This window comes from Channa argus, chromosome 5 (genome assembly GCF_033026475.1).
Source record: "Channa argus isolate prfri chromosome 5, Channa argus male v1.0, whole genome shotgun sequence".
NCBI lineage: Eukaryota > Metazoa > Chordata > Actinopteri > Anabantiformes > Channidae > Channa > Channa argus.
This window is the reverse complement of record NC_090201.1, coordinates 16086951-16109521: the sequence shown is the minus strand read 5'-3', so window position 1 is coordinate 16109521 and position 22571 is coordinate 16086951. Positions and strand designations below refer to the sequence as shown.

At 38.1% G+C, this 22571-nt stretch overlaps 1 protein-coding gene across 2 annotated transcripts in view; it reads left to right on the top strand.

Moving 5' to 3' along the window:
- LOC137128108 (receptor-type tyrosine-protein phosphatase gamma-like) overlaps positions 1-22571 on the top strand; it is a 100889-nt gene that overhangs the window by 12849 nt on the left and 65469 nt on the right. For both annotated transcript variants that reach the window (XM_067505820.1, XM_067505819.1), the window contains exon 2: positions 9975-10079. In XM_067505820.1, the coding sequence (XP_067361921.1) occupies positions 9975-10079 (105 nt within the window). The remainder of the gene's footprint in view (positions 1-9974; positions 10080-22571) is intronic.

Below are 22571 nucleotides of genomic sequence, written 5' to 3'. Positions count from 1 at the left end.
AGCAGCTTCTGAGCGGTCGGCCTCTACCGGGCGACTTAACAGCTCTCCCACGTAATTTCCTTGGAAATTGCCTTTTCTAGTTAGGCTTGGATTTTGTTTTTAAGCTTCAAGTTTGACTGCACAAAGATAATGAAATTTGAGCCAACTTGGCTACTATGTCCGCCGCTGCTGACCAGAATGGAGATACACTTTCTTAATTTCAACAGAGCACCACCTGGCTACCGTGTATGAAAGCAAGGCCAAACAAGAGTGTGAATGTGGTGGAACCATGGTCTGGGCAGATGTCCTCATTTGTTATGAGTTATCTGTTGGCTTAGATGATGGGTCAGGTAGTCTCCTTTGGCTAATTAGGGAATCATCTTTTTTTTTTATGACATGCAGCCTAATTTTTTTTCAGCGTGATTCGTCTAAAGTTAACTACCAAGAACGTTTTTCAAATTTTTCTACTATTTCAAGACTTGTATCTGTAATTTAAGTATAACATTTGCTATTTTCATTCTCAGCATATGCCAGCATACAGATTTGATTTTCTTCCCTTTTTGAGGTAAAAGAGTGTGAAATTCTTAAACTTGACTAAACCTACTTCTATTGTTAGTTATACACCCATTTTCATGTAAAACACACCTTGAATTATTGCATATCAAACCTAACCAGTTTGAAAAGTTGTAAACGAATACTGGTAATTGTAACAGCAGGGAGGAGAATAACTACTAAAGATGGAGAATTGCACAGTGTGAGAGACATTATTACAATTTTGATTATTATTTCTTTTAAACCTGCAATTCCATTTTTACTATGTTATTTTGGGGATTGCAAGGGTGTTAAAAGCTGACAGCAGATAATAAAAAAATCATGAACACTAGCCTCTGCAGGGAAAATATCAATATCAGTGTTTTTTGGTACTTTTTGCGCTGTACTTGTACTATAGTGTGAAGTGTACATTCACCACTCTGGTACTTATGTACTAGGTTTATAAAATATGTATGCTTCTCATTACTTCAGTAAAATTGTATTTACATTCTAGTCCTTGTAAAGTCCTTGAAAAAGAAATAATAGACTGTGTACAGTGAACATTACATGACTAGTGAGACTATTGAAGGGAGTGTAACAGAGGTATCGAGTGCACTGCTCTTCATGGTTTTATTTATCGTTTCTAAATTCAGCCTTCAAGTATTGATTAGAGTCCAACATCAAACGCAGTTAAAGAGGAAGGGAGGAGGTCTGACTGCTTGTATGGCCTCAGGCAGCCATGAAGAGCCTCTTTGGAAGTGATGCATGCAAAGTCCTTCTACAGTGGTATTATTTATGGCTAACATTGACTCATTTGGCCTGCAAGCTGCAGGCTAGTTATTTTTCACTAGTACTAGGGTGATGTTTTCTACTGAAGCACATGTGATACAGCTTATTATTATTTTTTAATTTGCACCTGTATTATCATGGTATTTTACAACATTTTGAGGAATTTCTTTCCTCTAAATTACTGTACTGTAGCTACAGCAGCATACATTTTTGGCCTGGGTGTCCTGAGCTGTGAGAGCGGGATCAGTGTCATATTTTACCTGTTGAGCTAGATGGACCCATTTACATTTCCACCAATGAACCATCCTTTATGAAAACCAGCAGTTTGTGAGGAGTGTAATGTATCCACCAGAGGCAGCTAAATTTATTTCAGAATCAATAACTTGACAATTCATGCAAGCCAGTGCACTGTGTCATGAGGAATGACCTCATAAGCTCTTGGCACTTTAGCCAGCCCAATTGTCACATATTGAAAATTGAAAACCTCACTTTACATAGTAAGTTTTCTGACACTATCAGAGCTGTTACATACAGTCCTACCACGGTGTCTCAAGATCTGTCAGGATTGTTTATTATAGCATGTGAAGGAACAAACTATTGCTGGTCTAGTAGAGGTCATCAACCCTGAATTTGTTTAATCTTGGTAATGGTTTTCATGAGAGCTCCTGATGCACTCAATCAGGAAACACTCAAGCTACGTAATGCACTTAATACTCTGAACCACCATTGCCTTAGTAGCAGCCAACAGTAGATTGACACAACTCAAACTTGCTGTATTATGCCACCATTTCTGAAGAGTAGCCATTTATTGTCTTATCAAAGGAGCTGTGTTCAACATTGATTTGTCCACAGGAAGTCTTGCAGTTTTACTTCATAAAAGAATCAGTTTTGGTCGGACAATAGAAAAATCATTCTTTACTGGCTTATGAATAGAGAATAAATGCCAGGATGTGAGGATTTTTTTCCGTTCTTTCTTTTTTCTATTCAAGGAAGACTGAATACACTGGAGACTTTCATCTAGACCTTTTCGCCCACATGCTCTGTCAAAATCTGACGTTTGATGTACTGCATTTCTCACTTAGTTCTTGTAGTAAAAGGTTGGAGAACAATGTAACACATGACAACATGCACTGCTCAGGCCTCATCACCTCTGACTTTTGTAATATTGTAGCACAGACACTATGAATGTTCATGGTATTCCATTTTAAAGAGGAAGTAGTCTCCTGCAGGGAATGCAGGCGACTGAACTGTTGGTAGAGAATTGGTGACACGTTTGGATTTGATTATAATGAGATGGCCTTATCCACTGTTCGCCAGATAACTATACAGAATAGACTGCAGAAAAGTGTGGCACAATGAGAAAGTTGTGTGTGCCTCTTTTGCCCTTCCTCCTATTCTGCTCTCTTTGTTGTTCAAGTTCCCTAACGAAACACAAATGAAAATGTTTTCTGTTTGGGAGGAGGACCAGGCCTGTAATGCATACAGTGCCTACGTGCTTGCATGTGTGTGTGTTTTGTCTATTTTGTGGACTTATTATAAAGTTAGTCTGGAGTTCCTGTCACTTCACTATTTCTACTTGTCTCTGTATCTCACTGTAAAGTTGTATTTTAGGCTTTCACCGCCCTGCACAGCATTGACAAAAACATCTCATCTCAGCTCTGAAAGTGCAGTAGCACTTCCTGTCAATTAACATGATGACATGCACACAGACATGCTCATGATGGGGGGAAAAAAATTAAGACCAGGTGTTTCAAAAAATTTCAAATATTTTTTGAAATTAGTTTTTTGCATTTTAATTTTGGTTTGTTTTCCACGGAGTCAGCCCAGGTACAATCTTAAGCCCCGACCAATGAGCTTCATTTTACTCTTAATATGGCTACATTTCTTTAGGCCAAATGTATCATTGCCCTCGTTGCTGAAAGTGCTTGTTTCTTTTTAGCTGTGTAGGCCTGAATATATGCATTGGGATTTGACTTGTTTTATTATGCCTGAGCTTGATGTTTTAGCCCCAAGGCTTGGCTCCCTCTGTGCCATATCTTTGGCTGATCGTGGCAGCTCTCATGTTCCCGAGGTCCTTGGTGTGACTTGAACACTTCCGGGAAAATCTAGCCACATCACCCACTTCCCAAGAAATGAGAAACACATGCACGCTCAAGATCAGGCTCTACTTACCCCTTTTTCTCTGTTCCCCTGCTTGTTGTACTGGGAAAAACGAAAAGCTTCAGACTGTGGACAGGCTGAGCTATTTACCATTTAAAGTAAAACAAGCAAAATTGAAATGTATGTGTATAAATATATCTTAGTAATTCGTCACAACAGAAAGCTGAGCAGATGTCACTACATCTGACAGTTTGCTCTATGCATTGCAGATGAGATTGCACAGACAGAAGCTGTCTCTTTCAGCATGCACATTTGTTCCTCATATACACAGCTATTTTGCATCAAGAGTCTGCCCTTTATACGCTCATGATGCCTTTGAAAAACACAGCTCACTTCTATTTAGTTTGAATTCAGGGAGAAGACTGTAAAAGTTTAGCCTGTAGTTTGTCTAATTAGTAAATTTAACAATATGGTTTCTGTCTGCCTCTAATTAAAGCACTAGCTGAGAAAATGGGGATGGGTGACGTGAATGAGCTGTGCTTCCCTCTCCACCTCTGTCAATGTGTCTGTGTCTGTGTAATTGTGTGAATGTAAAGCAGGACAATGGTGGAGGAGGCTGTTAAAAATACACAAAGACTGACTTGTTGGAAATGTATCCGTTTTATTGAATCACAATTTGCACATGGCCTTCATTAGACATATGAAGACATGCTGCCGAATAAAGCACATAGTCTTTGGTGAGAATGGTGATGCATGTTATTTTTCACATTGGTGTTTTTGAACGACTCCTGCGCTGTCGGGACACACTGTATTTTGAAAGAATGAAAGTAAACTAAGTTGACTTGTCTTTGATTGGTTGGGAGAAAAATGTAAACTTTTTTCAAGTGATAGATCTTGACAGCATGTAACAGCAGCACTGTGTGGCTACAAGAGACAGTTGTACAGGTGCAGTTGTACCTGTAAATCTTTATGTATTGGGGGGGAATCAATAATAAAGTTTTTATTTTTCTTTTTTTCTTTTTCAACCCCTCAAAAGTTCCCAAAGTTTCAGTGCCAACGACTGGAAAAAATTAACCTTATTTTGAGACAATTACATGTGCACCTTCTTTTTTTAATTAAAATAACTTCCTAAATAGCTGAAAATACCTCCCAACAAATACTTTAAAATACTCCTGTTGTTAAGAAATTAGAACTGCAGTAGAAGGCCAGTCTTTATGTACTGTATTAGCTATGTCACAATGTGGCTCAACAGTGTGTTAAAAGGAAAAAGGCCACACATAGTTCATGTGTTTCAACATGTGTTTAATTAAATATCTGAAAATACAACTAGAGCCAAGCCTCTTCTGGTGTATTGCATCTCACAACCAACCAGAGGAGAGAAGACAAGACAGAGCCAAGGCTGAGGCCATTGCTTATTATATGGAAGCATGTGTTCAACAGGTGAGGCTGTGGTCAGTGAGAGGCTCAAGGTGATCACACCAGTTTCAACAGAAGTTAAGATTTCCAGTTTAACTATCCTCAGAACCTACGGCTTTGCTAGTTATTCAAAACTGCAAAAATTTTATTTATAGTACTCTATTTTAAGCTATGTAAGCCATAAAGCACAAATGACAATGTTGTGCACAGTCAACTTTCATTGAAAAGCAAGGTAAACCTTTAATGAAAGTTGACTGTTGTTGACTGCTGTTGCACACGCATTTTCCTTTAACAATGTACAGGAAACTATCAGTCTTGATTTGCCTATTGACTAAATTACAAAAGCAAAACTCTACTATTCCTGGCAAGTTTAACTTTAGCCTCATGGGATTATAGACAATTTAGTTGTTGAAAAAAATTGCAACAGCAACTTGTGTATGGATAGGATGTGTGTTTTACTTGTAGATAGAAGAATTCACCTTCTCAAATACACTATCAGGCTGCTCCCACTCCTTGTTTACCCAAATTACATGGAGATTGTAACTCAGGATGCATGTGATAACTTAATCCATCCCCTAATAATCCTCCAGGTGACATGGACTTGCCATCCCAGCCATCCTTCACTTACCTGATGCTAACATTAGTGATGAGATTGATATTTTAACTCCGGCCTCCACAGACTAATGCAAGTTAAACGCTCCTGTGGTTGTTGTTAGGCTGCTGTTTTTCAAGGGCTCTCAGGGGTTCTTGGCTTGTTGTTGAGTGTGATATTATGGAACAAATAACAGGGCTTAATGGTGGTGTAGATGATTTAACTGCCCTCAGGGCAATGAAAAAGGAAAAACGATTCTCTATGCCTAGACATTGTACAAGGTGTTGTGTGTTTGTTTTTAAAGCCTTTTGGTTCCTTTGAGCTTCCTGAAAATACTTGGATATAAAGTTTCAAATTGGCAAAAATATAAATACCATTTTGGTCAAACTCTTTACTTGCATTAATAATTGCTATTCACTACTGCTTTCTGCATTTTAAGATTAAGGCTGCATATGTGGTTTGATTGTAGTGTGGTTCCCCTCAGTCTCCTTCACACCCGGCACAGACTGTGCTGTCTGCCCTTCTCTATCAAAGATGCTGTGGCTTTAATCCTTAGCCCACAGGGGACGGCTGACATGGATGAGTGTAAACTGTTGACTTGGTGCTGTCTCCTATGCTCTCTGATCAAAGAGGTTGCAGCCCTCCTGTTTCACAACCTGCCTTCAAATATGCTCCAAGTCTCTACCACAGAGACTCCCTCCCTCTCTGTTTCGCTCTTTATGCTAACCCGTGTTTCCCCGTTGTGAATTGATACATCTGAAAATAACAAGGTAGCCTTTTATGATTCTACCCATGTAGCTTCTGTGACCTCCCTCCAAGCAATACATTTGATTTGGAAAACCGTGTGTAAGTGGCTCATAGCATTTTTTGAGACAGAAATGTGCTAACCTTAAGTGCAAGGAAAGACTTGGCTTGATGTAGTGCTTAGTTTAATTAATTCCCAGTAATGATGCAACTATTAGTAAGAGCTGAGCTTGTCATAAGTGGTTGGAGGTGTTTGTGTGTGTGTGTGTGTGTGTGTGTGTGTGTGTGTGTGTGTGCACGCGCGTTTGGGTTTGTATTTGATGTGTGGTGATGCTGAACAAGCCAAATACAGCTGACTGTGTAAAGGTGATTTAGCTTTGAGTTCAGGGAGTTGTGCTATTGTTCTGAAGTTGCCTTTAACCCCTTGAGTATAATAACAAGCATGATATATGTACGTGCATACAGTTGTCATGGTTACAGTATCATGATGCGTATGTGTGTTTAAGTGTAAATTTAAATATCAGTAATCTCAGGGAAAAATGCATCAAACATGCTCTATATTAATCATCTTTATTATTTGGTGCATAATCCTACATAATGTCTAGTGTTTTTGGTCATTGTGTTTTGAGCTAAAATGGTCTTGCTGATCTTAAGACCAACCAATCATATCTTTGGGATTTGAATGCCACAGCTGGTTTGGACTGTTTAAAGGACACCCAAAAACTCTAGTTTTGCTTGTGTTACCTGATTGACAACGTCTCCAGCAAGTCATTTTCTTCTCCACTGACACAAGCTGCATCTGTTGTGGAAGATATTTTCCCTTGTGCATTTGATTGTTGTAGCTCTGGGACTCCATACTTTAGGGAGCGTGGTTGCTAAAAGGACAATCTGTAGCTGTAGTGTTTGCTTTTATTCTGTTGACAATGTTTAATTTCTTTTGGGGAATTTGTCCTAAGAAGATGGAGACATTTGTGTTCAGGTGACATAGGATTATCGTGGTGTGATGGTCTCCATCATTGTGCCTTGATTTCTTTTCTTTCGCAAGTAAAGGCTATTGGTGGGTAGAACTGTCCACTTGGACTGCATAAGAGCAGCTAAGGCTCATACTCAAATCCACTATAAAAGCGACCACAAAAGTTTTCTCAAAGATTCTCTCTCCATGCTGTTTTCTTTAGTTTCTTGAATCAGATTTTACTCTTGCAGTGGGTCAGTTGGTAGAGTGGCTGCCTACCGACCATAGGGTTGGAGGTTTTCGCCCCTCTCCTCCCAACCACATGCTGAAGTGTCCCGGGCAAGACGCTGAACCCCCAACAGCCCATTCCCATCCCTAGGTGTGCAGTGCTGGTCCCAAGATGTTAGAAAATTGGGGAGGATTAAGTCAGGAAGGGCGGTGTAAAAACGGTGCCAAATCAACATGCTAACAAATGATCCTCTGTGGCGACCCTGAACTCCTGATGTAATGACATCAAGGGAATCTCTTTTGGTTTGAATAGTGCCCACCCCTTAATGACTGATTTGTTGGGAGGCATTTGTGGTTTTGATGTTTTTGATGCTAATTGTGCCAAGCTTTGTTTTGGGCTGGGGAGAGTCTTCAATTGTCCAAGGGAAAACAACAATTTTGTATTTGTACCTTATGCCTATTGTTCCTTGTCATCTATAGCTATGTTACTCCTTACGTTTCATTGAGTTTGTTGTTTTTGTAGTTTTAGAGTGATAGTGGTAAGTAGCAGTTGTTTTAGGAGAAAGTCCAGGCTTATTGCCTAGCATGCTTAGTTTTCTCCTTCCCATTGTTTTTTATGGCATAGGTACCCACCACAATTAACCTTAGGTAGCGGGGGACATTCTTGTGATTATGATTGTTGGGAATGAAGGTTGATATTGTGTATTCCATTGGCAAGTAATTCATAATGGCTAGTCTCAATGAAATCTCTCTGAAGATTTGTTAGATTTTAGTACTAGAGAGAGTTGCAGAGCATTATTAAATTCAAATTAGTGACTTTTCTTTGTCTGGCGCACCTATGCCATTGCCAACACAGAGGCCTTTTAAAGAGTGAAAGATATTGTTATTGCATCATAAAGATCCAGCATCTAGGCCCTCCTCATAATACTCAGTTGATTTATTCAGTAATGGGTCTCATTCCGAAATTCAGTTAAAAGGATGTCTGCATTTTACTAAATCAAGCCTGATTCACAGGCTGATGTGATACTTCAGAAACTACATAGATTCAGAGTTTCAGGGTAAAAAATATTACATTTACAAGCTTAAATTATTGATATGAATGAATGCAGAATACAAATTCTCAAGTGAACATGATTGTATTCTCTAGAGTGAACATGTTTCATTCATTGGATTACAGAAACTACAGAAAATCTTTATTTACAGTTGTACAGCACTGTTAAAGAGTGGAGCATCTTCTCTCACAAGTAATCTTTGACTACATAGAGATGCCTGTTGGCTACAGAGAGCAAACTAACAAGTTATTCACAGAATTAATATTCATTAGCAGAAAGAACCTACGACTGCTGAGGTTTGTCATTTTAAATAGTAAATGTGCTTCAACAAGGTCTACTCTTAAAAATGCCTTTAAAAGCATTTAGACAAATTAGAAATTGTTAATGAATTCTCCTTTATAAAAATATGGCAACAATCCTAAAACAGAGAAACAGATGGATGTAGATGGAGAAACATCATCTTGGCTTTAAAAATTTTAAATTGTCTTGTATATTAAAATTTAAATGCAGTTCTTCCCTCTCCATTATTTCGCTTCAGCCCTTTCCACTTATGCCCGACTTTGCATTAATCTGAATGCAATTTAAGGTGTTAGCGTCATGTCTGAATGACCACCCTGGTCACACTTCAATTTATGTTGCGGCCGCAGACTTACTGGGTTGGACCTGGTTATCATATACACAAAACACAAAAAGAAAAATTACTGGTTTTTGAATGTTTATATAAACTGTATAACCTAATCAATCTATTCATTGAGACCATCATGCCAATTAGATTACAGTCCAGCTTTAAAGGAATTTAATGCTGCGCTCTATCTGGAAATCAAAACTCCGGAGGCTTCATTATTACCCCAGAGCATCAGGTCCTTCAAATGTTTTTAGTTAAATATACAGGATCGATGTTAAAAACCTAATGTGTAAAATGGTGCAAACATACATTTGAGATTCTTGTTGTCATCCAACGGTATTGGACAGTGTTGAAGGAGCTTCTCTTGTTATGAGCACATATCTGATGGAGATGTTCTTTATTAGTATAAATGACCTGAGCTAAAAGCAAAAAATCCCTCCCCTACAATTATATTGGAGGGAATCACTACTGTTGTGGTACTGTTACCACTGTTTTTTTGTTTTATTTGTTTGTTTGTTTTGTTTTTTAATTTACTGGGATACTTTGGAACTATAATAGCTGCATAAACAGAGGTAAAGAAGTATTTTATACGTAATTTAAAATATATATTTTTTGCATAAATATTAATATATTTTTCAAAACCTTACATATAATTATTTTTCAGTCCAATGATTTCTATTCTGTTCTTCGCTAAACAAGACATTTAATGTTGTTTTTTTTGTTTTCAAAATCATAAGCACACACACCTTTTAATAATATGACTCTGCTGAAAGTGTAAATCAATCAATGTTTCCTGTGAAATTCAAACTGAATACATAGGAAGAGAAATTATTGTGACAGTTAATGTGATGTTGGCTAGAACATTGTACATTTTAATATATAGGTGCTCTGTAGTATTTATTCATGTTTTAAATGTAACTTTTGTTCTTTCTACTGATTTTCTAACCTCCATCTTTACCTCCGTAGTTGCATCGGGTGGCCAGCCTCACCACGCTGGAGACGGGCATCATGGGAGCACAGGCATAATGAGGGAGAGGAGGGCAGCTGGTGACCCATACTGGTCCTATTCAGGTGAGCTCTCTTTTGTGTGCAGTGCAGAGCCCTTAGTGGGATGGGAAATGCATTTCTTTGACTTGCTCACCTCTTCTCTGCCTTACTGATCTTTTTCATTTTGTCACCATTCTGTCAGTAACCACTATCCTCCCCTTACTGCTGCAGTCAGATGGTGTTAATTAGGCATTTAGTTTTTATAAAAAAGTATACCTGCACTATATGTTTTCATTGCTTTTATTAGCTGTAATTATACTAATGCACTGGAGAGAAAAAAGCACTGACATCTGGCAAAGTGAGATGATGTTGAGATTATGCTGTAGCCAAATGTGATTAACCACAAATAGTAAGTCGGTTCATTAAAATGCTTTTTTTTGATACTCAGGTTTGGATCCTTCTTTTAAAAGTGGTGATTACAAAATCAAAAGTCTGACAAATTGAGTTAAGGGAGATGTTTATAACTAACATTAGTTGATGCAGTTAGCCAGTGTCTCTCTTTAGTTTTACTTTTTACAGGCCTTATTATCCATATGTAGTCAGTAGGACTGGTTATATGCCTGATTGTTTTAATTCCTGCTTCTATTATTGATATGCATATGCTTTTAATGATTAAATAAGTGCTTCTGGAAATTACCTAGCCACCACTTCTAATTTCTCATCCGTATACCTTAACAAATTGGTTAGTCAGATATACCGTCTAATGGATGATTTATTATATGCACTATTCTTGTAAATAGTCTCAAAGCAGTATGTGTTTGCATATTCTTATTTTATCTGTAAAGTCGCTTTTTTTTTTTTTAAATTGGTTAGTGAAAGTGACAGGTTGATGTTTAAATGTCTGTTCAGAAGGAGCAGAATTTAAAGCTTTAGAAAGCCCCCTCCTCAGATTTTATTTATTATTTTTACAGATTTCTAGATTTATGTCTTTATAGCATCTAGGTTGCTTTGCTTATAACAATTAATAAATGATCTAATGCTTTTTGTTTGTTTAGTTGGAGCCTGCAGTTGTTTAAATTCCTTTTTTATCTTATTAATTTACACTCCATACCCCATATGACATAGTGAAAACAGAATTATGGAATGTAAATCTTTGGTCAAGGAAACACTGAAGTATTCAGAACCTTTGCAACAACACTTGAAATTTAGCTCAGGTGTCTCCCATTTTTTTTGATTGTTGGTACGAAGTTTTTACACCTTGACTAGACTCCACGTGTGGTACATAAAATTGATTGGGCAATATTTTGAAAGCCAAATACCTCTCCTGGGAAGGCCTCATAGCTAACAATGCATACTGTATCACAACAAAAGCCATGAGATTAAGGGATCTGTCTACAGAGATCAGACGTAGTACTCTTCCATGAGCTGGTCACTAGGCCAAACTGAGCATTCAGTGCAGGATGTCCTTAACAAAGGAGGTGACCAAGAACCCGATGGTCGCTCTAACTGAGCTACAGAGATCCTGCATGGAGATGGAACAAAGTTCCAGAAGGACAAACATCACTGCAGTTCTCCTTCGAACTGGACTTGACGGGTAGACGGAAGCTTCTCAGTGAAAACCCACTTGAGGTTAGCGAAAAAAGCACCTGAGGCACTCTCAAACTGTGAAGAAGAAGATTCTCTGGTCTGATAAAGCCAAGATTGAACTGTTTGGCTTCAATTTTAAACTTTATGTCTGTAGGAGACCAGGCACTGCTCAACACCTGCCCAATAGCATCCCTACTGTGAAGCATGTTGGAGGAAGCATTATACTCTCGGGGTGTTTGTCAGCAGCAGGGCCTGGGAGACTGGTCAGGGTTGAGGTGAAGCTAAATGGAGTAAATTACATCCTCAATGAAAACATGTTCCACAGTGCTCAGGACCTCAGATTGGCCCTAAGGTTTCCCTTGCTACATGACAATTATCGTAAACACACAGCCAAGAAAATAAAGGAGTGGCTTAGGGACAACTTAAAATGGCTGTCCACTAGTGGTCCCCATCCAACCTGACTAAATTGAGAGGATTTGCAAAGGAGAATCGCACAAAATCCCCCAATCCTGGAGTCCAAAGCATGTCGTGTTATTGCCATAAAAACCTTGAGGCTGTAATTGCTGCCAAAGGTGCTTCAACAAAGTACTGAGTAAAGAATCTGAATACTTAAGTACGTGTGAAATTTCAGTTTTTCTTTTTAATAAATTCACAGACTTTTCTAAAATTCTGTTTTCACCATGTCATTCCGGGGTACTGAGTGTAGATTTAGGAAAAAAATTAATCTAAACAACGATGGTAAATACAGTATGTATATCTGATCATATGGTGTTTCTTAATGTGTATACAGTATGCAGATATGTTATTTATTTATTTAATTCTATTTTTTTAGCTGCTAAGCACTGATAAGCACATATTATCTTTCAGTGCACTGCTTCACATTCAGCTATATACATACCCTAGTGCACAGCCCCTCGGTCATTGAACAGCTCCAGTGGGAAATAGGGGTTATTTGCTTTGATCGAGGGCACCTCACTGGAAGAGCCCAGGAAGGGAGGTCCAGTAAGTAAAATTATATTTAGAGGTTTCAAGGTCCAAAACACGACCTAGCAAATAACTTGGTCCATCTGCTGTTCGAGTGCATTATAGCTCTGAAAATGATTTTATTGATGGGATATTTTGTCTTTGGCACTGCTATTTTGGGCTCAGAATCCCATGAATTTAGGCAGAAAAATGGTGCAAATAACCGTGAAAAATGAACTGTGCTTACTTTGGACTCAAGTTTGTTTGGTATTCATGTCACTCCTCATAGTGATCTTCGTCTTCCCCAGTTGTCTAGCAGAGGCAGTGAAAGAGCGTCTGCTTGACTATCCAAGCATGATTGCTTTTTCACTATCTACAAGGTGTCTGCAGCTTATTATGGGAATCCAAATCATGTTCAACTGTTTTCTGGCAATCTCCAAAAACAGAAAACTTAAAAATAATCAGCAATGAACACATATAGTGCAGCTTAGGGGTACACTAGACAAGATTTAATTTTATGGCAGTTTATATACAGTGGCAGTAGGCCAATTAAGCATGGGAACGTTCAAACAATTGTTGTGTGTGTTCACTGTATATCCAGTGAATGTAAGTATTTCACATGTATACATGTCTAAGAAACTGACACTCAGTTTTGTATAAAATATCTGAATGAAAGTGTAAAGGATCATCTCTTAATAAAGGTCATTTGCTGTGTGAAATTGTTCCTCTGACCTTTTTCCATAAATGTTAATGTTGGTTTTTTCCCCCTAAACGTAGTTGTGGTACCAATTCTACTCTTTAACAACGCAGAGACCTACATTGTACAGTGTTTCTATCCATCTTCATTGTGCTGTTTATACAGTGATTTGATTTTATTAGTGATTAATTCAAATAACCATACAAAGGAGGCAGCTGTGGCTTAAGAGCATGGGTCATCCCCTCATCACAGGGTTGCCGGTTTGATCCCTGTTTCCTCCTTTCCACATGTTGAAGTGTCGTCAGCCAACGCACTTGTCTTAAAGTTTCTGTCGACTGTGGTGGGGCAGCTTTCCCCCGGTGGGTGTGTGAGTTTGTGAGAATGGGTGAATGGGCGGCACATTATAAAGCTTTGCCTATTAAATTAGTATAGTGTGATCTGCTGTTTTGTATGGAGACCAAGTCTAGGAAGACTCCAAAGAGACCCAATCTTGTGTTTCTCATTTTCTAGTAAGGATATCTAGCTTCAGTCGAACTTGGAACATGTTTTTTACTTGACAAGCTGTTATGTATGTGTTCGTAAAAACCTGAGCTGCAGGCTGTACCTATATTTTACAACCTTCTGGAAAAGTTCAAGTTTGTGTCAATATTCTAAAATATCTGCAAAAAGATACATTTGGGCTAGCTTAGCAAGAGTCAGGCTGGTAATTAGGGGGAGGATAGGATCTGTACATTTTTATTGTTTTTAATAATGGACAAAAAATGAACATGCCATTGGGAAACTGTTGATTTTGGACATTCAGTTCAGGCTAGTGCAGGGCACTAATTCCTACCAGTGAAGGCAGCTGGCTGATAGTACGGAGAAAAAAGGGAAGCATTGAGGAACACAGAAATGTCCATTGCCTTGGAAAGGTAATTAGTGGCTAAGGCTGTGAATGGGGAACAGACAAGCGTGCCTTAGCAGCTAAATGGTTATTAAGGGCATTTGCTCTGTGCAAGTGGGTGTAAAAGAAACACACACAGCCTAAAGCAGGAAGGTACTGTTGCAAGACTGACTCAAATCTATGAGCTATATACAAAAGACAACAACATACAGAGGAACACACCCTATTGTTTGGCACAGATTTTCCACACGCTCCACTGAGTATCCTACATTTTGCTAAGGGAGAGTCAAAAAATGTGGATAATACCAGTCTCTAACTTTCATTGACTACATTGTTCATCAGTTTTATTCATCATTGCTTCAAGAGTTAAGCCCCTGATTTTGTTTACATCAGATTTTTTTCAGCTGTGAAAGTTTAAATGAAGTCACTGTACATGTTATAACTAAATAATTATATATTTATTAATTGAAACATTAGGTAATACAACATCATATTTTAAGTTTTGTCATTACTATTACTATTACTACTGACTATTTGTCAGCGCTATTAACGTTATCACAATGAAAGTACATGTAATATTTTTGAGGATAAGACAGATTTTACACATTACTTCAGTGTAGAGGTGAAAGAGGCATACAGTTCAGAGAGCTCTTATCATTCCATGACATGTCACCTTCCATGTGTGTGTTGGTTATGAACCTTGATGTAAGTAGCTTCGAAACCCACACCCAGAAATTTGATTAAAAGTTATTTAAGGCATGCTGTGTGTGTGTGTGTGTGTGTGTGTGTGTGTGGAGGCATTTTTCATAAGAGGGATGATATCATACTCACCATAAGACTCCCACAGGAACAGGGCTATGCATCATTTTACCCCTTTTTACATCTCTGCAGGTTTTTACATCTTCTGTGAGTTTCTCTGGCTTCCCCTTATCAGTAATTTTCTGTTTTTGGATAATATCGGTGATAGTTTGCTCTTGATTGCACTCTTGTTGATTTATTATTGTAGTTTAATTACAGCACAACAGTTGGAGTACCCTAATGCACATTTGCAAAAGCATTATGTTTTATCCGATGTGACAGTGTGTAGAATGGAGAAAAGGAAAAACAAAGCAAAAATATAACGCTGTTAGACGTGGGGAAAAATATAGATGAATGCCCCCAAAAGATAATCATCAATTTTTTGGTTTACTACATGATGAGAATTTGTCAAGTCCCCTTGTTATTTCAGACTGCAATGAAGCTGTGCAGTTAATGTATGCTCACTGAAAAACATATGGTTTTGGCTTTACAAAACTTCATATTTAGGAAAATCATAAGAGGTATGCACGCGTCTATAGCTAAAAACCTTTAGATTATTTTACCTCTGCAAATGAATGACTTGTAAATAGTAGAGTAACTATTACAGCACTGTATCTGACTGATTTTCTACATTGATAATTTATTGCTATTTGTTTCACATAGATAGGGCTCCTACTGTCTGTATTCCATCCAGCAGTCATGGATGTTTGGATGGAAGCCACCCTCAAAAGCTGTTGTAGCCACTGAAAAAGCCTGCAGTTGTCTGATACATGTGGATTATATTTCCCCTCAGCCTGACCGTTTTTATTCCACTTCACTGAGGTTGCCCATGATCATTAGCAATCTTTCCACTCATGTCTCACATAATGAAGTGAATGAAGTGTCATTTTCAATCAAATGCTATGTTGATCCAACTTAATTAGTACTTTAGAGGATACAAAACAAGATTAGGTAATTCACTGTTACTGATTGCCAGGGTTGTTTGTTTTGGATTTGCATTAACCCTCAGTTCTAGTGCTGCACTCTCTATCTTTAGCTTCTGCATGTATTTCTTCCCTACTTTAGTAATATCACATTTTTGGGTAAACTCTAGTTAAAGCAGTGATAAAGCATCCTTAGCCTTTAATATAAACTTGTCGGTCATATATTATGCTGTAGGGCTAAACAATATTTATTTTAAATGTCATTAAGGACATAGTCATTTGAAAATGTACACAGATTTCCAGAGCAGTGATTCTGGGTTGATTTCAAAATGCGAAAATGTCTCTCAGGTTGGTTAGTTTTGACATGTTAAAACCTGTGATTCATATAACCTTAAATTGGCTGGGTGCTTGTGAAGGCAGTGCACTTTGTCTCTTGAAGCTTGACAACCCCTACAAAGGCTGGAGGGAAAAGAGCAATGCCATGTTGTCATGGTGCCCGACAGGAGCTCTGCTTCCTGGAGGAAATGAATCGAGAGGAGGATTGCTCCCAGTAGACTCCCATGTATGAGAAGCACTTGACTTTAAAGTAAAGCAAAAGAATGGGGCATTGCATACAGGGATCTTGGGATGTAGTCCTCAGGGCTAAAGATAAAAAACATGTTTTTCCGATGAGGAAGATGGAGGTAATTCTTTACAAGAGCTCCAGAGATCCCACCATGCTCCCTTTGATGAAATCTGATTCATCGCTGATAAGGTTTTGCTTATGATTGTTTTGAGACAATCAAATAATAGATATTAAAGCTACTGTGGAGTTCGTTTTGCATCATAACATAGGCTGCAAAATTGTTTTGTCCGAATTAACACTACAAAGCAATTGTTAAATCAAATTTCTGCCAGAATGAAATACCTGAGATGACACCTAAAAACTACCGTTGAATTTAATTACCAATTACCATGCAGTTCAGTGACTTTACCATTAGCTAGACAATACATTATGATATTCCAAGCAAAGTGGTTGTACTTAATAACAATACTGGTATACTGGTACAGAAATATAACTGTTTTTGAAGTATTTTTGCATTACCAAGCTGAAACTAGGCATATGCTAATGCTAGGGTTTAAAATTGAATTTTCATATTAGTTTACTCAGAACACTGCAGTAGCCTAGGTCTTTGCTTATGTTTGTCTGATCAGCATGCAAACTAACCACTATACATCCAAAACATTCTCCCCCACCTCCCACTGGTAAATACTGTTTAATTAATCCTTTAAAAAGAATATTTGTGTCTGTTATACTACTTAAATTGTGCCTATCCTCAAATAGCAATCGTAAATTGTTATCACAAATTGCTGGTTGCAAGTCTATTTTGTAACTTTTCAGATTTTCTCCAAAACTCAATAGCCACTAATAAAATAAAAAAATAAAAAAATAAATTTCACTTTTTATATTCTGTACAATCAGCCACTTAGAGCTCTCTTCTCAGGGCTTGAGGGTAACTCACTCTGATGCAACACGCATTAGAACATCTTTATCACTTGTTTTCAGTGTAAAACTGTAGGATGATAGCATTTTGATAAATGTGATTGCCTGCTGACCCTGACCCACTAGTCTAGAAAAGCAGCATTTGTATCACATATGACACATCCTAGTTAATGTACCCTGACTACTACTTGTCTGTGTTGGGCACTGGTGTTTGCCATGGGCATTTGATGACGCTGTGTTGCACTTACTTGTTTCTTTCATTTCTCTCTTTTTCTGGTTGCATAAACTGTGTTGATTTACACTTGTTGTAAAACCTTTTTGAACTCTGTTGTGCTCATCATACAATATTCTGCTTTCTCCCATAGCAGTACACAGTACTTTCTGAACTTGATTTATTTGCTCCTCCTATTAGAACTGAGAGAGAGATTTGTCCATCCTAAACCCTGGATTTATAGTCCTAGCCATTCTCTGTGATGAGGGACGCTTAACACAACATCATCTATATTCCTCCAGTCTTGCTGATGTGTTTTATGAACCTGTAGTTGTACCTGCACTCATTTTCTGAGAAAATGAGAGGTGCAAGAACACTAATTATTAAAAATGAATTTTGCTGGGGCACACGCTTGCTCATTATTCATCTTTGTTATTGCTTGCAGTTTGGATCAGTCTTTTGTGCCAGAATTGGTCCATTTGTCTCTGTCAGGGGTGGGCCCTTGACAGATGTGCCAATATGACTGCCGAAGTTCTGTGCTAGGGGAGAGGCATCTTAATTCAGCATGATGTATCATTCTGGCAGCAACCAATTTAGCACAATTGAGCTCCAAATCATCTTACTTCCCACTGCCTCTGACAATATGTTTCCTTTCTGTAGATGAGGTAAATATATTAAGGATGGAAATAAATGAGTCATTCCTGCACTATGAGCTAAAACTGTATCATTGAGTTTTTGTTAGACTTGATTGTTTTTATTGTGATGTTGGCATGACCAGAGAACAGGATCCTGGGCCTGTGAAGCCAGGACACATAAAGCCAGCCCTCAATGTATAGCAACTACGATAAGGACAGCCAAATTTTCTGGTTTCCCTGTTTAGGGCAGATTGATGTGTTGGACTGAGAGGTTTGTTGTGTAAACCTAATTAATTAAATTTCAGGTGTCACATGGTGTTTGTCTGCCTTGTGGCAGCATATTAGGCCTGCTTGGTGGCTCTGGTCCAGTGTAATGGATGTGGACATGCTTGGCCTGCTGGGATTGCAATATTGCGGAAGTGTGAGATTGCCAGCCCACAGGTTTCCTCTCTAATGTGGTTATGCTGATGAGCTAGAATGAGCTAGCTAGCAGCTCAGCAAATTTTTAAACTCATAATCATGATGACTTACTTTGTAATGAGTACATATCCCCCCAGAGGTAAAACATTAACTGTAGAGGGCGAGGCTGTAATAGTGGCATAATGGCACAGTGCTGGAAGATTCACTTGAATCATAAAACAATGTTTGATTGATGATCATCTGTTCATATGCTGCAAGGTATGTGAGCATAAAATAGTGCTTAAAACTACTGAGCAGTAACTCTATGGAAGCAGCTGATGGTACTTGGTACTGCATTACTTCAATATCCCTGGCATTCCCAGGCTTGTTAGATTGCTTATCTTATGCTGCTATCTCTAGTTTACTGAATTACACTGCTAACTATTGATTTCTCTCTAGATTCTAAATTATAAGAATACCTGCTGTGTAAACAGGTGGCCATTATTATCCCTGCTTAGCTTGCAGAACAACTGCAACATAGAAGAATAATGGCTGCTGAGAATGTGAGCACAGCTTAAAAAGGAGCTATAGCTCAGGGTGGGAAGGCTCTTTTTTTGTATTATTTAGTGAGCTAATGGTGTTTGTGGGGTGGGTGATTTGTTTTTTTTTTTTTTTTTAAAAAAGAGATTTTCTTTTCTGTAACCAAAATATATGGATTACATTTTTGTAATTGAATCAATAATGTAGTTTGAAATATCACTCACAATTACTGGTGTACATTTTAGGTTAAAGCATTGATTAAGCTACATACACTGCCACCTTAAAATTTAAATTTATATTACCAAAGAAAGGTAGTCATGTTAGACGAGGGCATCCTCCTCACATTCACGCCTTTGTGTGGAGGATTAACATACCACCCATTTTCATGCAATAATTGCATATTATGATTTGCATTATTTGCATAAATTTAGGTCTAAACCAGACAATGCAAACACCCTCCCAACTTTTGAGTATTTTCTGTTTTCAAACCAACAGATGAAAGTTACACTTTTTTTTCTGCAAGAGTAGGGAGGATCTGTAATTGGACCTTAGCATCAAATTAGGCAAACATGTGTCCAGTTTTCTGGAAAAATATAAATCTAGCAAGTTGTCTGTTTCCCTTTTATAAAATCCATTGTTGATCTTAAGCAACAGAAAGAAACCTACCCGAAGGAAATCATCTGCGTTCACATCAATGCCTTAGCAATTTCAGCCATTAGCTGCTTAATAAACATCACCAATCTCATATTTTCATTTCATATAATTGCCACACAGTGAGTCCTACTTACAACAACAACAACAACAACAACAGTTTCTCAAAATGTAACGAGTTCATACTGATGGTAAATCTTACCTTTTATAAAGTTTGCAGGGGCACAGTTATTTAATTTTCAAATACTTTACAACATTCTCTCCATATGAATCCAAAGAATAAAATGTTACAAAGCTTTTAGTCTAAAAAACATGTTATCCATGAGAAAAAGCCTTAAAACCATTGTCATTGCTATAAATGCTTAATTTTCTTTGTTTCCCCGGTTGTTTTGGCTGCATGTGAAAATTAAACACTGCAGCAACAACCATTTTAAAACCAGGCAGTATTCTGGATCAAAACAAACTTGAATCTGTGCATCTACGACAAGGATTGGGCCCTCAGTGAGCCTGTAAACCCCCGACAGTCATGCACAACTTAACTTGGTGGTTGAACACTTCTCAGCTGTTATAGCCAACTAATAATGTGCATTCTCTGTTTTGACACAATGACGTTGTACCTGATGAAATAATTGTTTCAGGGATGTGTAGTTTGTAGGCAGTCCATAAAAGGGGGTTTTGTATATTTCATTGCGTATATGTGGCAGCACTGGCTCAACCAGTACGCGCAGCATTCAAGATTCCAGATACAGCCATCTTATTTCCTATTTACGAAGAGTCAATGCACGTTATATTAGTCGTAATTACATAATCGATTACTATTAGTTAATGCGTCGCTCCATCCCTAGTGTTTTATTTTTCTATCCAGTGGAGCGTAAACCAACTAAACCAATTTTCACAGGTTTGACAAATGAGCTTCACTTCTCTTCTTTAATTCTCCTCATATAACTTTCCTAACACTGGCCACCCCTCAATTCTCAGCATTTTTGGATGCTACGGGGGTAGTTAAAAGGGGTGAGACACACACTGGATTAAGAGTGGATTTAAAAAGGCTGCTTCCTATGCTTGGCTCAGTAGTTATCTGACGATGTGGACATGGGGTATCTTTGGATTTGTGGTCAATTTTGGATTTTATGGTACCCAAGACTAGAAAATGTGAGCTTTTTTTGGCCACCCTTACTTACCTTCAGTTTTCCTGCATATTCTCTCTGTATCATCTGAATGACTACCCCCCCAACTCTTTCTCTGGCACTCTGTCGCTTAACTGTAAAAGTACGCTGACAAAAATCATTGTAAAGCAATGTGAATAAGCACATGCAAGGACTTGGCTATGCCCTAGCTTTTCCCTGTGGCTTATTTTTAACTGCTGGAGTAAATAAATCTGTATATGTTTAGTTGGGTCAAAGTGCACAGGTGCAAAACCGGAAAATAATTTGGCTGAAGTACATGTTTACCTCTGCCAAGAAGGTTATGTTAAGATGGCCTTTGGCTGTCTGCTTTATTCTGTTACTAACATAGCTCACACTAATGGCTAGATTGGCTCAGACTTTGTTGTGTTCAGCTGTGATCTCTTCAGAGAATTCATGCAACAAAGAGGAAGGTGCTTATTAAATCTGACGACCCTGTGATCTTTCCTATACAGTCTTCGTCATCTAAATCATGGCTCTACACAACCATTTTACTTTGTTAATAACCCCGGAAACTGCTGATTGTAACAGTAATGGTTAACTCTCCGCCTTATTAGGATTTGGTTGCGGTTTTAGTTCATGTTCGTGTTTTGCTTTGCCTCACATACATTTGCGTTTTCTTTTTATTTCATAACTGTATAAACTAGTTAGCTAAAAAGTTACAAACTTACACACTGTGCCTACTAGTGTAACTACTACGAAAACTTGCATGCCACTTAATTATTTCTTTTGTTATACTTTTAGTAAGTGAATATCTGTCTAGATGGTTGAGTTTGTGTTTGTGCACATTTGTTTATTTTTGCTTAGAGTAACAAAAGAGCTCAAGAGCCATTGGGAGATAATTACAATGTCAGGACAGTTCATGGATCTCTGTATCAGTCCCAGTTAGCTTGTGTACATGTTATTGCAGAGCTGATCTCTGCTTTGTGTTGAAAGAAAACAATATGATTGTGCATTGCATTCTCGTTTTCACTTTAGGACTTTTTAAAAGAGATAAGCTTCTCTATTATGTCTAATATAGCGGGAATTATTATTGAGACATTTGCTGGTTCTTATAGTATAGATTTGGCATTGTAGGACCAAACACTTGATATAGTGTCTCTCACAAAAGAACATAGTGGCAAAATAAAATACTAGATAACATGTAATCTAAGGGTTCATTGTGTGGGTCGAGATCTTTCACCTCCACCTGCTGACTGTGGATAATGGGCTCCTTAGCAGTGACCTCATGCTGTGGGGTCATCTCGAGATCATGACAGGCAGGTAAGTGAGAGGTTTCTGTGTGTCTCACAACCTTTGTCCCCTGGGAGACAGCAGGCTGCCTGCCTCTTCATGTCTTTCCTGGTTTATCACTCTGCAGTGACCCACAGTCAACTCATCCTCCTGCCAAAGCGTCGCTCAGCCCCAGAGACAAGGGCCCTCTGGCAGGCATCTATTGATGGCCAGCTGTTTAACGTGTGACTGATGACACAATTCGTTGTGCAATCTTTGCAATATGTTTGGCGTTTCAGTTTTTAGCTGGAGACAAGATATTTCAATGTTTGTCTTTCTGTTGTTTTATCACTTTGCTTCAAAATAAACTCTTAACATCTGTTGAATTGATTGCAATATTTTACCTTACC